This window comes from Drosophila eugracilis, unplaced genomic scaffold, assembly GCF_018153835.1.
Source record: "Drosophila eugracilis isolate 14026-0451.02 unplaced genomic scaffold, ASM1815383v1 contig_81, whole genome shotgun sequence".
Lineage (NCBI taxonomy): Eukaryota > Metazoa > Arthropoda > Insecta > Diptera > Drosophilidae > Drosophila > Drosophila eugracilis.
The window spans coordinates 731,988-748,837 of NW_024573712.1; the positions used below are offsets into that span (position 1 = coordinate 731,988).

At 41.3% G+C, this 16,850-nt stretch overlaps 3 protein-coding genes across 5 annotated transcripts; 1 reads left to right on the forward strand and 2 right to left on the reverse strand.

Annotated features, from left to right (window-relative positions):
* The first annotated feature begins 440 nt into the window (after positions 1–440).
* On the forward strand, positions 441–1,889 carry LOC108106273. Of its 2 annotated transcripts, XM_017213240.1 has the most exons (3): positions 441–596; positions 1,083–1,407; positions 1,464–1,600. In XM_017213240.1, the coding sequence occupies exons 1-3, from the start codon at positions 573–575 to the stop codon at positions 1,499–1,501; spliced, it is 387 nt and encodes a 128-aa protein (XP_017068729.1). In that variant the 5' UTR covers positions 441–572; the 3' UTR covers positions 1,502–1,600. The 2 variants fall into 2 exon arrangements, with proteins under 2 accessions (XP_017068729.1, XP_017068728.1); XM_017213239.1 differs by having other exon boundaries at positions 442–596; positions 1,083–1,889.
* Positions 1,890–11,470: 9,581 nt separating this feature from the next.
* Positions 11,471–13,904, reverse strand: LOC108106800 (sialin). The gene is made up of 7 exons (XM_017214044.2): positions 13,777–13,904; positions 13,430–13,638; positions 13,073–13,318; positions 12,562–13,014; positions 12,364–12,496; positions 12,050–12,291; positions 11,471–11,986 (listed from the first exon to the last, which is right to left on the reverse strand). Exons 1-7 carry the CDS (start codon positions 13,784–13,786, stop codon positions 11,741–11,743), a joined length of 1,539 nt encoding a protein of 512 aa, XP_017069533.1. The 5' UTR covers positions 13,787–13,904; the 3' UTR covers positions 11,471–11,740.
* Positions 13,905–14,423: 519 nt separating this feature from the next.
* Positions 14,424–16,685, reverse strand: LOC108106779 (nuclear transcription factor Y subunit beta). 2 transcript variants are annotated; one of them, XM_017214020.1, is made up of 3 exons: positions 16,531–16,685; positions 16,186–16,341; positions 14,424–16,137 (listed from the first exon to the last, which is right to left on the reverse strand). In XM_017214020.1, the coding sequence occupies exons 1-3, from the start codon at positions 16,531–16,533 to the stop codon at positions 14,794–14,796; spliced, it is 1,503 nt and encodes a 500-aa protein (XP_017069509.1). In that variant the 5' UTR covers positions 16,534–16,685; the 3' UTR covers positions 14,424–14,793. The 2 variants fall into 2 exon arrangements, with proteins under 2 accessions (XP_017069509.1, XP_017069508.1); XM_017214019.1 differs by lacking the exon at positions 16,531–16,685 and adding an exon at positions 16,466–16,493.
* Between the last annotated feature and the right edge of the window lie 165 nt (positions 16,686–16,850).

Consider the following 16,850-nt stretch of genomic DNA (forward strand, 5'->3'; position numbering starts at 1 on the left):
TACCATATTTATGATACCCAAATCCCCCTAATTTGTTTATTAGTGATGGATAAAAATACCTTTCAATCACAACAAAACAAAACAATGCACAAAACAATCACCATCATCGAAGGGAGAGGAGTAAACGTCGAGGTGATCAGCCGCAAAACAAATTAATCAGCGAGGTAATCAGTGAATCAAAGTTATGGCCAGACTTTGCCCCACTGTGCAGATAAAATTGGGGATTTTTACGGGATGGAGGGAACCAAAGCGCCAAAAAAATGACAAAAGACGAAACAAAACTAACAAATTTTTTGGCTCATTATTTGTTCTGGCTCCTCCGTTAAAAAAAAAGCGCCAACCACAAAAAAATATACCAAACACTTCATTATAAACAGATCGCGTTGAGGTGGGGAGGGGGAACCCAGAGGGGGTATTTGATGCGGGATCTCCAGCTCAAAAGCTTACAGCGATCGCTGGGCTCTGGGTGTTTCAGTCGTCAAACGGCAGCATCCAACATCAGTCGCTAGTTGCGGAATCCACAGAAGTCAAAGAGTCAGCGGATATATTGCTCACCTGGCTGATCTTACAAGATGTTCAACAATCATCGGCTTATGGTAATTGTGATTGATCGCCCACGGCGGAGGCCATAAAAGTATTTAAGTAACTAATGGCTTATACATGTTTGTAGTTAGCCAAATTGCGATTGTCATCTTGGCTGTGAAAATTAACTATTTTAAATAATTGTTACTTAAAAACCAATCTTTTGAACTTAAATCTTAGTTAAGGACTTGTTTTAAATATTTTATTAAATTCTGAAAAATAATTTGTAAATCTAAAGAAACTACTGTGAGAAATATGTGATTAAATAAGCAATAATTATAATTAATTTACGTTAAAGTCATTTTCTTCTTATTACCAAAAAAGGGTTTTCCTTTTATGATAAAATTCATATTTACATTTTTTCGTAAAGAAAATTTACTGAATTTATTTAGGAAAAACATAAATCCAGTTTAATTTTTAATAAAACCAACTACTAGACCCTTTAAATAACTTTTAAATAAAAATCTGATAATTTTCTCTAACCATTTCTAATCTTCTAGCTTTTCTGTCTCTGCTTGGGAGCACTCCTAAGCCTATCCCTGGCCATCGAAGAAACCTCGGACATCGAAGAAGATGTGATCAGCATAGCCAATCAAACGCAGAAGGTTATCCGGGTACACCCACAGGATCTGCCACCCAAAAAGGACAACACCGGCAATCAAATGAACTCGGCCTTCTTCCAAATCCAAACCCTGCGACCTGCAACAGGATCAGGATCAGGATCGGGATCTGGAAACGGACCCCGTCAATATGTGGACTCCAAACAGATGCGGAAGAGGCGCCCTCGTCCCGCCAAGCTGCTAGGTGGAAATGTGGCCGCCAGTGGTGAAGATGCGACGCAGCCAGCCTTGAAATACGAACTAAAAGCCTTTCCCAAGCAGAAACTCAAGCAGCAGAAGCAGCTAAACTTGGACGCTAAGTCGGCTGGAGAGTTGTCGTTGTCCGCTGGATTGGAGGTGGAGGCCCAAGGTCAAGTATTACCCGTTCAGATGACACCGGGCCCCTATCCCATCTACTATGTGGTGTCCAAGACCAACGGACGCTTTGGCAAGTTTCCCATCAAGTCGTTTCGTTCGCCCTCGGAGTTCGCCAAGTATCTGATAAAAAGCAAGGCGGAGCCCATTGCCCGGGACCAGAGATTCGAAGTGATCTTGTGATCTTCTCTTCTACGTAACTTAGTCAAAGTAAATGCCTAAATTATTACCCCCTAATCGTAGTCGTAACTATTTTTTATTATAAATGCTAATTGCCGCAATAAACCCATGTCTAAATTTAGCAAAACAAAACAAAAACAAAACAAAAGCAAATCCGTTTGAGTCATAGCTTAAAAATTCTTTCACTTAATAGTTTTGGGTTTTCTGCGCTCTGGTAATTACATGGCATCTATCTTAATCTGGCTGACTCCATCCCCGGAGTTTGGCTAACTGTTTTGCTAGCTGTTAACTGGCCTTGTCATATGCTAATTTGCTAGCGAATCGAATCGAGTGTCGCGTATAATTAAGGCCCGCATACTCATAACTATTGTCTGGCATTTACATACAGCAACAATGGATATATACATAGATATATAGATAGATAGATAGATAGATAGATAGTTATATAGCTACGTAGAAACATTTTGATTTATGGCATTCCCCATTCGGCTGCTTTCTTGCGAATATCTTTCCAAGTGTCGTTTGCCTTTTGTCTCTCTTCTGGTTTCCTTTGTCTAGCTTTAGCGCGATTCTTTGGCTGCTTTCTTTGCAAAACTTAAGAACTTTCTCCCGCCCATACTCATATGTATGGAATTTGATTTGTTTTTAAAAATATGTTAAGTTTTCAAGAAAAGAAACGTTCTTAAGTTCACAGTGGTTTATGTTTTATCTGTTAACCAAAAGAGAACAAGAACTCTATACTCTGATAATCTGGATATTAATTTCCATTCGATCAATTAAATTGTTAATAATTCAGCTCACATAATTATAATCAGCAGATTACCACAGAATCATCCATCTGCAATCAGGAAAACTGTCAGATACTTTTCGCTCGACTCCGCAAAATCAAAACCAAATGAAGAAAATAATAATTGCAATTTTTATGGCCACCCACACATGTATGTAAGAGGGTTGTACAGCTCTAAGTCTGGTTAATCAACCTGCTGGTAGACCCCCAAACCAAAAAGGAAAAATGAACCCACCCACTGCATTTCCCATTACTTTTGCTCATTTTGACTCCGGCGAATGTGTAATGAACTTGTGGGCATGACGAGAACGCTGGCTGGAACAAAGTGTGATATCGAAATTTCCCAAAGGATTCAACGCCATATTTTTGCCAGCCACGAAAAAGATTCCTTCCTTGCAGGACTCTCACACTCCTTGCCAAGACCCCCCCAACGAATGTGTGTGTTTGTGCGTGTTAAATAAAGGGCAAGGAAAGAAAAAAAGATGGAAAAACCCCCAAAAAGAAAATCTTTCTAGCAACTAGCTGAGGCTGAACTTCAGCAAGACTCGTATAATCAAGCGTAAAAATGCGAAATTAATCAACTTCAGAGACGACTTCTCAAGTTAACAACGCGCAAGGAATTGAATTAAAACTTTTTGCCCCCCCAAGTTACCTCTTTTTCCCGAGAAAAACTGCTCCCTGCGAACTCGGGTTTATTCAATTATGTATTTGCGCTTGTCCTGCAGTAAAAATTACAATCCACGGGACAAGTCAACAGAATTATGAACACGCCTGGCCAGTAAAAAAGTAAATAAAAATCCAACTCCGCGGAAAAGAAACGAACACAAAAAAAACGTTCTATATATATTTTTCAAACTTTTCTCGGCGACAGAAGAGGATTTTTTTTTTTTTTGTGTTACCTTTTTTTTTTTGTTTTTGGGTGAGTTTCTTTTCTGCGGTAATTGCAACGTCTCGCTGTCCTGGGGGAAATGTGAAACAATAAATGAAAATAAATGAATTTTTGTTAGCCCAATGGCCAGCAAACCACGGCCAATAGCCGTCGGGCAGAAGGAACATAAAAAATTTCATTAATTTCCAGCTTGCCGACTAACCGCCAACCGCCAACTTGATAACTTAACTTCATTTTCGGCCGTAACGTTTGCCTTTGCCGAATGACATTTGACAGCCCTCCTTCGAGAAGTTCCAACTGAATCAAGGATCCAAGGGCTATGGTACAAGGACTAAGGACGATTGCCAGTCGAAAGCCATTTGATCAAAAATTAATGTGTAGTTTGGTACTTTCTGTCACATTATACGCGTGTCAGACGGTTTAAAGGGTTACAAATTGGGCAGCCAAAGATAACACAGTCAGGTGCCGAGGGGTGGAAATACTCAAGGAAAAGCTGGGGAACAGTGGTTCGGCATGTAAGGAAATAGGGATTAGTTTTATACAAATTTTTTCCATTTTCTGAAGGTATTTAGTCTTAAGAGATCAAACTAAATGGCTATCAAAGGCTAGTTCTTAGTCCTGATTTTGGTATAAAGATTATAAAATTAAAGTCACTCCAAAGATAGTTTAAGATTTTAATCTTTTTTTGCCAAAAAAAGGACCGAGTTACTATCTGAATGTACTTAAAAACCATTCATATTTTCATCTCTTTTCAACCACTGTGCACTAGCCCGCATAGGCATCGGCATGCCAAGTTTTTCGCCATAAAAAACACTGCCCTCATGTCCTCGAGACGTTGTTACTGACAGCCACGTGAACTGCAGGAAGGACCTGAAATACAAACTTTGCGACAGGACCACCAAAAAAAAAAATTTGAAAAAAAAAAGGTGACCCCAAGCAGGCCAGGATCTGTCAGAGGAGGACCAAAGGAACAGGTCGGCCGAGAACGACGCTGCTTAAATATTAATGCCCCGGGAGTCGGTGGGGCAGACCATGAATAAATTTTTGGCTATGAATTTTCAATAGCCTGTCCTTCCTTCCCTTAAACTACGCTTGTAATTCGTTCGCTTGACTTTAAGAGTGTCAACCAACACTCGCAGGTGACTTTGCTGGGTGTCATTAGGTGTCAGGTGAGTCACCGCAGTACCAGAAAATCGAACCGCAAAAGGGTCAGCGGAATTGAATTCATTTCGATTTTCACTTCCGCTTCCTGTTCGAAGTGCAGGGGGGGGTGACCCCGTTTTTCGAACTCCCAATGCGTGGGAACTTTACGAGCCTGTCGAGCTAGCAAAGGGGGCAAAAAAGGTGCAAGTGGGAGTGGGCACGTGCGTATGGTGCCAATTGCCAAATGACCGCAAAAGCTCAGAGGTCGAGTGCCAGGCCATAGATGGGCCAATAAATGCTGTTCAATGCTGCACGGAGAACAATAGGATACTAGAAAAAAGCTAAATTAAAAACCAACAAAATGTTAAAACTTGAAAAGTTAACCCATTAACATACTTGTTACTTACATCCTCTCAGTTTCGTTTTATTTAAGAATTTAGTTACATATTTTTCTCTCTGTAAGCTTGGATCCCTAATCAAAAAGCAAATTCCTTGCGGAAGTACTCCTCCACACCCAGCATCCACATCCACCAGCCATCACGAACTCCAACTGACATTGTCCACTGATTTTATTTGCTCATCCGAAGCACTTTATGAAGCTTTTATTTGATTTTTATGCCAGCCGCTATTTCCATTTCTGTAATTGAATTGTCATTGTGCGGACAGAGCCATGCAGCTAACCACTGACTACTGGTTGGTCCTCATTCAGGCCCTCGTCCTTGTGGTTCTGGTTGGTCAGCCTTGGCGCCCGGCTACCCGTTCGATATGTCCGGACATGTCAAAAACGGTTTTGCGCTTGATTGGCGCTTGGACCCCCGGATAAACACCCAACGGTATAGAAAAGTGACGGACGTAGGACAAAAGGACACAGGACATGGCACGTCCTGAAAAAGAAAAGCCAAAAAAAAAAAGGGTTGCGGTCACAAAGTTCCGCCCCAAGGCCATGGAATTGGTATAAAAATTGCCAGTTAGAAGTGTCCATTCATTGGCAAATTGCCGCAATTGATGTGGGTGTGGGTGGAAAACTTACGGGTTGGGTGATGCTCTGATGGGTGATGTGCCAAAATCTCGCCACAGGAAAATGAGCAAATAAAAGTGTCACAGGGAGTAAAAGTAATTTCAAGTTTTTCCTTTGGTCAGGGAAAGTGGTGTTTCCCTACGTAGAAAAACTTGTGGTTGCTAGCCAACTTGCTGAGGTTGCATCTATAAAATGTTGCATAACAGGTAGATAAAGCTTTGCTGAGATTTGTTCGTAAACGTAGTACTGAAGTAAAAAGTATACTTTTTATCTCTAGTTAAAGGTTTTTCAAGAATGATTCTTAACTTAGTTTCTCAACCTTAGCTTTTTTAATCAAAAAACTAAATGTTAACTTTCCTTGGAATAATAAAGTAAGTTGAAATATTTTATGTTTTTATTACATTTTTCATTCTTGGTGTTAAAAACAAATGCAATTAAATGACAAAGATCTAAAATAGCGTTTCAGAACCAATAATCTACTTTAAACTGCCATCAAACATAAGGACCAACATAAATCTTAAAAAATAAAAGGATTGTACTTACATGCGAAACACAATGAAGTTGTCTTTTTGTTAAATTATAATATATAAGATACACCCTATGAAATGCTATTCATATTTAAATGAAACTCCTTCTTTAGCTTTCACCTCATATATCATTTTGAATGTCCTTAAAAACACCCACTCCGAGGGACACCTTACACCTGCTCAAAAATGCAAACTCGCTTTTGCACATTCTTCGATGCCCATTTCGAGGACAATTTGAGCAGTTTTCATATTTAAAATTCCCAAAATGGTGCTACGTGAGATAATAATCGTTACATTTAATGGGATACCAACTCCTGCCTCCCCTGAAAGATATATATATATATATATATTTTTCGCAATTCAGATACTTTCAACACCGAACCATTTTCGAAGTACTTGCAATGCCAGAAGGAGATAAATTTTAAGGTAAAGGGTTTTCTTGTGTTGAGTTGGCAAGAAGTGAAGTTGGCAACAACCCCGGGGTCTCGACATCGTTAAACTTCCGCCGGATGTGCCATTAGCTGGGGTGATTCCAGGGGCAATCGGCAAACATAATGGCATAATCGAATGATAATTTAATAAGGGCCAAACGGTGACGTCAACATTTGAATTGTGGCCGTTTAATTGAATCCTCGCCGTTTTGCTCCATTTCCTGCTATCAAACTGCTCCTCGAAGATGAAGTTTGCAAATGCCAGAGATGGAGTCAAATGGATTGGATTGTGTTATTCATATCGATGTGTGTGCATAATCAGAATGAATGTTCACTTGGGGAATTGCTGAGTTGTGGTCTAAGGAGAGAGAGAGAGAGAGAGGGACTAGTCCTTGCCTCTTAACCAATTCGTTCTGACAACGAATATCCTCGTGTTTTTCTCTCAGGTTTTCCCCTGTTCTGTGTCCAACACAATTCAATTTGCATGCACTCATGAATAATGCAATCAGCCAAACATCCAAATAATTCTAATGGACTTTGGCTAAAATATTCATAAAACAACATCAATGAAACCAAAAGAATGCAATACAAAGTACTGGATTTTATGAAGGCCAAAAAATGCTGCAGAAAGGGAGCAAAATGCTTAACAATTCAATAAGGGATTAGATAATGTTGGGTGAAGTTTTCACAAAACCAAAAATTACGCCTTGCAAAAGAATGCCTAATCAAGCGAGGACTTTAAATTACAAAGAGCTTTTAGGTATCGGAGTTTATGTAAATATTAGCCCAACATAATTTAAGAAACAAGAAGGAAAACTCCTGTCAACTGCGGCTTGTCCTTAATGTCTTGGCAAACACACAAGTATCGTATCCAAATAGGCGGTTGGCTTGTGGCTAGCCAGGAAATTGGCCAACTCTGACCTGCCAAGGACAAGGATCCCTCGTCCTGCGTATTAAAAATAATATGCAAAGTGCGGGGACCTGTTGAGATTTTCACAATTCCCAGAACAAATAACATATTCACATATTGTTGTGAAAACCCGTCGTGCTACCTCCTCCCTCCTCACTTTTCCGGCTGTCTGTCTGCGTCCCCTTAGTCCTTTCTTCTTGGGTTCGGCTATGTGGGTTTTTTTTGGCTGGCTTTTTCCTTTTGTTTTTTTGGGGGCGGGCGGTCCGCTTATGATTTATCATCGCTGAAGCCAAAAGTTATATCTTCAAGATTAAAACAAGGCGTTGGGGGGGCTTTTTAACTGACACGCCCCACCAACACATCCCCTATTCGCTCTTTCACATTTACCTAATGTGACAACTTTAATTTTCCTTGAGCCATCTCAGAAATTCCGTTAAGTGGCTTTCATATTTAACATTTTGATGGGGAATTATTGGGAATGGGAATTGGGGAAGCTAAGAAAGTTTTCCGCTGCAAATTCTAGTTTTGCCAATTCAAACAGAAAGTTCTCCTTCTCTCGGTTTTCTAATCCCATTTGGATTGTGTGTATGTGCTCACGGAAGTTTCTGGGTTGGCAAAGTAACTTCTATGCCCCGCGTCCACGGAACTAAATAAATTAGCCAAAGGCCAATGGCAGACTACAAGAACTTCCCACACCGAGATTCAAGAACTGCCGCAGACCGCAAAACCGCACACATTATTAATAATATTTATGATTGAGTGACTGGGCGGTGGCTTCCAAAGGCAGGGAAACTCTGGATGTTGGTGGTGGTGCTCATATCAAGACAGATGACCAAACACTGTGTAAATTAAAGGTTATTACAAATAGAACTTGGCCAGGTCTAAATATTTAATTTTAATGAACAAGTTTAGCAGAAGCCTGGGGGTTAGCTGACTAGGTTTGGGTAAGAACCCATGATCTATAAACAACAAGGAAGATAATGCTATAGACTAGACTTAAAACAGAAGCTTATTAAATCGTAAAATCAATGTTTGTAGTTAATTGAAGTTATTTAAAATGAAAATTGCTCTAAGAACTCACTAATACCATCTTAACCCTAACAATAGTACTAAGTATCTTTGTAGATGCTGTGTTATTAGCGATTTAAGTGTCACCAACCATTTCCATCTGATTTAACCAATTGAATTCTAACAGTTGCCAAATTGAAAAGAGCAGGTAGCTCCCCCTATTTAAGGTTTTCCCCATACCAGTATCTCTGACGGGTTCATCTTTATATGCATGTTCGCACATCCATTAATCCGTTCCTGAACAACAGCGGAAAAGCGGACAAATGAAGGGAAAATGGCAAGGGGAAAACTGAAGCCGTATACAGTCACTGGGGAGTCAAGGAATTTATGGTATAAAAAATGGATTTGCGATGTTTTCGCTGTGCAAATTAAATTTATTGCCGCGGATACTTATCCTTGTGCCCATTGTTGCCAGTACCTTTAGCTACACGTATGCCCACGTGAGTGGGGGTTGGTTGGTTTTGTTTGGTAAGGACATGGGCTGTATCGCATTCACCAAAAATTTATTCGCGGCTTTCCATGGCGCTTTCCATTTAACAGATGGAAATGGAAAATTATGAAGCGACGTGCCCGGAACTGCAAAGTTCCTACTGTTCGCGTGCCCACATAATAAATGTACCTGCCTAAGTGAACAAAATATAAAAAAAAAGCGAAACAGCAATGGGAAAAAATTGAAAATTAAAAAAGCAGGGAACAGCGACAGACAGACAGATGCACGCTCTTTTTCGAGTCCCCCCCCATGTATTTGTTGCATTTGCCTGACAATGAGACAGACCTCCGCCCACTCTGGCCACCATCCAGAAACGACTTCTCCTCCTCCATCCACCCACAGACTAAACGGAATAAGCGTTAATGCTTCGTTTGAATGAATTTTTGATTGCGTTGTTTACGATTGAATTTACTTCCTGCCAGGGAAACATTTTTTTCCAACGCTTTGTTTTGTTTGCCTATGTTTTTTTTTTTTTGTTTTCTTTTCTGCTTGGGGAGTGAGCATAAATTTGCGTAACACAGCTTCTCCGGAATTTGCCTTTGCAAATCCGTGCGAATTTTTGTTCCCAAGTTCTAAAGTTAACTGTTGTTTACATCTCACCAACATCTCCAAGGAGGGTTTTTCTCTTCAGATCGGAGATAATCCAAATGGCAGCGGAAAAGTGCCGCTTGTGGGGTGTGGAAATCGTCTTAAACACTTTTCACATTCAATAAGCATTAAGGAAAGGCAGTCAGGAAATGCGATTTAATAAACGATAATTTCTGATATAAATAAATTATAGAAATAGGAAGTATACAGTCTTAGAGGGGAATATTCCAAATAAAGTTAAAAAATTATGTAAAAGTTAGTAAGTTCAAAAATTAAATCAATAAAACAAAAATATTCTTTTTTTAATCCTAAAAAAGTTTATATTACCATATAACATAAGAAATTTATAAAAAAAAAAATACCTTTAAATTTCGTAAAAAATTGTAATCCATCCTTTTTAAAGTTCTCTATTTCAAGAATTTCAAAACCCCAACTGATGATGGCAAATCAGCGATATAATCTCGTTAAGGAACTCTTCATCACCACCTCCTTGAGTTTATCAGCCTATTGCGCAACGTAACAGGAAACCAATTAATCTCTATCAATGACCGGACTTCGCAGGCACAAGCTCAAGGATCAAGTGACAAGACATCGACTGGCTTAACAGACGAAAACCGAAATGGACAAACCGTGAAGTGGCCAGAATGATGGCGGGGATTTCTGAAGAGGGGTTGGAAGGATCTGAGATGGAGACAGGGACTGACATCTACGACTCCCTGGAGTGCAATCGGAAATGGACGCCGATGAAACAAATGCAAGCACGTAAAAAAGTCGAAGACCATGGAGCAGCGCAAAGGTTGCCCTTCTCTGACCCCTCGCAATTCATCCTCTTCTCAATTTGATTCCAGGACTCCTTCAAATCATCTGATTGGGTAACGTGTGGTATGAGTAATGAGTAAGAGAAAAGCCAGCCGAAAAGGGAAAACGATTTTCCGGTTCAATCAGTTTTGATTTAAATTGCAATTATTAACTTCAGTTTGCCAAATCATTTAAATGGGGATGTTGGGTTGGCACTTTGCCAACAATCTGAAGTATTTCTGTAGAAGGTTAATTTATTTCTATACTTAAAATTCAATGAGATCTTTAATATTTTGTTAAAACATAAGATTTTATTTTAATTAAGAAATATTTGTAACCCTTAAAAACAAAGAGTTGTTAAATAGTTTTATAGTCCCAACAGATAGGGCTAAGGCCAAGTTCTCATACGTAACAAATATATCTCACTAAGCTCTCACTCTTTGGCTAAAAATAAACTGACATTTTAAAGTATTCATCGTGACTGTCACCTCTGTGGGTCCTTCTAAATAATTATTATCTTTTGGATTAACTGAATAAGATAATTTTAATGAAAACTTTCCCAGGCAGTAGCAGATCTCGGTTAGCTTCCGTATTCATATAAAACCAATGTCAGAAATGATTTATATCACCAACTTAAAGTTGATTACATATGTATAAAGCTATATAAAAGAATTTAAGTATAAAATATAACGTAGTTCCTAACATACAACTGAAGTAAGGGAAACAATAATCAGATGATACAATGTAAACAGAACTGATTTCAGTCCAATGGCTGTCACATTTAGCTACGTAACCAAAACTTCTTTCTAAAAATAAACTTGTTAACGGCAAATGGCAAACTTGTGGATATCCAACCAAAACAATGAACTCTGTTTATCATTCCGAAAAGTTATAACCTCTTATCGGGATTAGTTGAATCATCTGAACTCATTGAAAAGACTCCCAGACAGTAGAAGAACACTTCTAGCTTCCTTATCCGTTATAAATTATATCTTTCTTACGCCATGCAGACACCAAATGATCTCTTCTACCCAAAATGTGGTAAAAAAAAATTAAAATAAATATAATAAAAACAGGTCAATAAATCATTTTCATTTGTTTTAATATTTAACTAAAAACACACACTGGACAAACAGAATCTCGGGGAAGGATAGAGACCTAATCCTATGTTATAGTAAACAACTTGCTTAAATCTAGAGGTTGGAGATGCTAAACTCTAGTAATTATTTACACAATTTGGCGATAAGTGTTATCAGACGTTGGTCGGCTAAGTGCCATAACCAACACGGCATTATGCCAATAAAAGTATAGTGACGCAGTCCCATATAATTTTTCATTGCCATCAGATTTTGTTTTCACTCCTTTTCAACCCCACTATGGACTTCCTCATCATGTTCAGCTTTAAGGGGCTTCTTTTCCTCCTCATCCTCTTTATTGGCACCCAAATTTTGGAGTTCCTTGAGCCCAGGATCGGGCAACTGATGACAGCCACCATTCCATGGTTGCAATGTGGATTCCGAGAAAAGCACATATAAGATGCCACTGCCTGTTAACATCACTGAACTGAGCAGGAATACATTCTTCCAAGCATCAATAGTTTGCTAAAGATAAATATATATATATATAGATTAAAAATTCCAGTTCAAGCAAAGAAGTCTACTCACATTATTAAGGGTGAGCTGTCCAACGATATATGGTGATATGAAGCCCGGCATTCCGCCAATCATTCCACTAACACCTAGTACAATGCCTGCATAGTTGGGCGAAAGATCCACCATGGAGGCCAAGGGTCCGGAGGATACTGCGCCGTGGAACATGGTGGCCAATGTAACCAACACAATGGCTGCTGTTGCATTGTAACCAAAGTAAGCCAAAGCACAAACCAAAAGACCCTTAACGCCACAACCTAAAAGAGTAGTATTGAATAAGTTTATAAAGTTATCCTTCGGAAACTAAATTTTCGGAGCTCTAAACTTACATACGAAAGTGGCCAGCTTGCGAACATTGGTGCGACTCAGACGATCGGTCCGCAGCAGATAATCGGCGAAAATGGAGAAGACGTAGGCGAAGAGCATCCTCATAAGATGTGGCAGTCCCGACAGGAAGCCAGTCTAAAATATAGGACATATTTATGTGTAATTTTTAACCTAATGAATAGAGTTCTCCAACCACTTACCGCTCGGACGTTCCAGTGATGGATCAGTCGGAAGTATGTCGGTGCATGGGTCATCAAAGTAAACAGGCCCCAGATACCGCCCCATTGGGCTACCACATTTAACCATACCGGACGGGAAGTGGCTATAGCCCTCCAGGGGGTGGGTCCCTTGGTACTTTGAACTGAGGCTCCCAAAGACTTCTCAATATATTTCCTCTCGGAATCAGTGATACGAGGATGCTGCGCGGGGCTATCGTAAACTAGGAACTGCCAGGCGATGAACCAGAGAGTGCCCACGATTCCACAGATATAGTAAACCCATTCCCACCTTGTCCAGTCAATAACATAGCCAAAGATCGGATAGAACAGAGCGACGCCTACTGAGCTGCCCAAATAGGCACTGACAAACTTGCTGCGCTCATTTGGCGGAATCCATTTGGCAGTGAGCACGTGCATCGATGGCCAGGCCAATCCCTTTTAGTAAGAAACTCAATTAAAATCTTTTTTAAAACCCAGATTACCGATCACTTACAGTTATCCATCCCTGGAACACTCGAATGATAATCAAGCCCGTATAGCTCCAATAGGAAATGATTGGTATTAGGAAACAGCAAAATACACCGATGCCATTGGACCAACCGAAGACCAATTTAGTGCCATATTTTGTGGCCAAGATACCGCCGGGAATCTGCAATGTCCAATGGGCCCAGAAAAAGGATCCCAACAGAGCGGCCTGCTGCTTCTCGTTCCAAGCAAATCCTCTCTTTTCGTATGAAATCTGTCAAAGATATAGAGCTCATGTTACTCATACGCCCCGTTGTTGCACGAACTGCATCACTTAGTGGCCTCATTAAACACTTAACCAGTGATTCAGCGATCTGATACTCACATTTGCCCGATCCATAAACCAACGCTCCAACGAAAATCGTTCATTCAATTCTGGAAGGGCAGCCAAGTCCGAATCGTTATTTACAGAACTATTTTGGATTGCCTTTCCGGCAATCATATCCACAATGGTGATGTTCAGATTGATCCGGATCATATAGTTGACAATGAAGCCCATGAATGTCATGTACCATAGCACAGTACGCGCCTCAACTGAAAGATCAAAGCAAAATATTTTCATGAAACGCGAGTCCCCAACTTGTGGTTGAACTTCAGTCTGAGATCTTGAACCAGATTTTCGATTTTCGACGAACTTCGTGGTAAGTCACAAATTTCGAATCATTCTCGTACCTTGAGCCATGGTGAGTGGATTGGCTGGTGACGGTCTTCTCTTATGTTTAGATTCTGCATTCGCAGGAATCACAATCCTTTCGATTGGATTTCCGACGATCAACTGCTGCGAACCGCTGCCGGAATGGAATGACAGACCCAGTCGGCTTCCAGTCGATCCGCCTGTATCTGTATCTCTTTATCCCCGCCGCACGCTACTGATAAGCGCCGCAGATCTGGCGGATTATGCTGCAGCTCGGCTCGTGATCGCTCATCTACCTGCCCTGCATGCGACAGAAAGCGACCAGTTCGGCGATCGGTCCCGCTCAGATAAAATTCGCATTTAGGCAGATCGGATCAGTCAGCTGTTAGACTATCTTTATGACATGGCGTGCTCCCTGTGGGTTTTGCTATCGCATTACGAGACCTGGAGACAAGATATTCCAGGAGACATTTTAACGACGTGCCGCTTGTTGGATTTACAGCTTCACAAAATCCAAACAAACAAGATTGTGAAGCAGAAATCTCAAAGTTGGAAAAATGGAATACCCATTTTGGTTGGGTTCATTTTGAAGGATTACCTTAAAAATCCTTCTAAAGATGTACGATATAAAACCATAAAATCTATACAAACATTCCCAATAATAACAGAATACTAACCAACAAAATTTGAAGATACAATTATATTTAAGTTTACACTGATAAATTCACGAGACGCGAACTATTGAGAACTTTAGTCAGAGTTTAGCTGTGCTGTTATTGCCACGCAAACATTTACAAGTGGATCACGACGTACACTTACTACAAAGCTAACATAAATCATGAAAACCATAAGTTTCCTTGTCATATATTGCAGCATTTCCGAATTGCGAACATCTTTGCAGTAAGTGAGAAATGTGCACTTAGGTATAGGCTAGCTTAAGACCCACAAGTGTTTTTTTACATCGAGGGCTATCAACGGTGCGAGTCTGCCGTCGTGGGGGACACCGCCGCAGGGCGTGGTGCTCCACAAGTGGCTTCCCACAGACGGCTCAGCACTCATCCGACATTCTCATAGGACATCGCAGGTCGTTCGCTGGCAGTCGACCCGAAGATCGTTGGTGGATGGTGCTGTTGTCCTTGCTGCTGGTGTGGATGCTGTTGCTGCTGCTGTTGTTGGTGGGGATTGTGGGCATGCTGGTGCTGCTGGGCGGGCGGTTGTTCGTTTCGCAATTGACCCAGCGGAAACATGATGTTGTGGGCCATCTGTGGGTGGTGCAGGTGTTCGTTGGGTGGTGGTGGTGGCGGTTGCTGGTGGGCAGCATGATGGGCCTGGGCGGCCTCCACATGCTTGCGTTGCTCGCTCTGTTGCTGTTGTTGTTGCTGATGAACCTTCTCAACGGCACTTTCCTCGTACTTTTTCTGTAAAAGGAAGGGCAGCTGCTGAGAGGCATGGAGAGACACAGATACTGGCCCTGTGGCTGCCACCCGGTCCACCTGCGACTGAGGCGAGGGCTCCCGTTCGCCCTTCTCGTACTTCTTTTGCAACTGGTACATGCTGTGAGACAAATGAGCAGCCACCGAAGTGCTGCCACTGCTGCTGGAGGTCAGCTTTGAGGAGGTCGAGGTGGATGAGGGAGCTGACTTTTCCGCTTTGACGGGCAATTTTTTTTGGTACTTTTTTAGTATCTGCATTAGTTCGGACTTCACGTCTAGGCGTATTTCCTCAGGAACCCGCTTGATCTCCTCGTACAGGGATAGGAGAAACAGCTTATCCGGATCCCGATTCTTACGCTTCTTGCTCTTCTTCGGAAATGCATCCTGCATGAACTGCAGCAACTTTTCCTCGAAGGGTGTTTCCCTGGAGAATGATACACCGCCATGCTGACGCCTCAACAGATGTGGATGTAAGCCGCCATGAAAAGCAGGATGCTGTAGCATCCCGGAGTGCGGCTGGCCACCGCTTCCATGATCACCGCCTCCTCCACCTCCATTGTGCGTTTGTAGCTGGGGCAAGGGGTGACCCTGATATGAGCCACCATTGCTTGATCCAGGTGCATCGTTTGTTTCGCCATCATTGGTGTGGTGATCCTGCTGTGGCTGTTGTCCTCCATGGGATTGCGGATCTTTTGGGTGCTGCAGGTTGTGTTGGTGATGACCTACTGCTGCCGTTAGAATGGCATCGCACAGGTGCTCCGGGGGATAATCCAAGCCGGTCAAGAAGTTCTCTGCCTTGAGTTCACCATTCATTTCCTCGTAAAAATACTCGGTACCCACAATGTCTATGATGTCGTTGTCCTCCTGATTAAGTTCAATGCCTGGTGGCGGAGATCCTCCAGAGAGTTGACAACGCTTCAGTTCCGCCAGTTTCTTTCTCGTGGTCAGCCGCATATCTCGCCAGCACTGAAAGGGATTTGTATACAATTTGGACATAATGTTTGGTTAACATACCTTTTTCCATTGAATGATGGTCTTCTTGGGGCCAATTGTGTTTAGAGCCGCCTGGATCTTTTCCCAGTACCACTCCTTCTCTTTTTTGCCCTCCATGTACTTGGTTTCCCGCAGTAATGTGATGAGCATTTTCTTCTGCGGCTTGGTCACCCGATCCTGGAATAAAAATATTTTAATAAACTGTTTATTTTCCCGCCTCGAAAACCACAATTGTTGCTATTGTTTATCCAAATGCCATCGGTGTCTACAATTTTTTGCTGCTCCCCGCACTCATACATACACGGTCCATGCGTGTGTGTGATTCAAGAATCGGACGATTTGTAATTTTTGGACCATGCCATTTACCATTGTAAGCTTTTGTAGGAGTCTGCGTTGGTACGAAATCTTGATGTTTTGATTTTCAGCCGCCGTCAAGTTTTAACTGCTAGATTGCGTTGACTTTTGTTTAATTTTTCACTCCCTCAAACATTGCTGTTGCTGTCTCTTCTTCTTCTTTTTCGTCTCGTTGCGTATGTGTGAGTGTGCGTTTGACGGTCTCACCAGTTTGACGTTTCGCCCGCCCGGTTGGAAATCAGCTGATGCGCAAACGACCGTTACAAAATTTGAGTGTAACGAAAGTAGTTTAAAACAAAATACATATTTAAGGTATTTGGAAAAATTAAAAT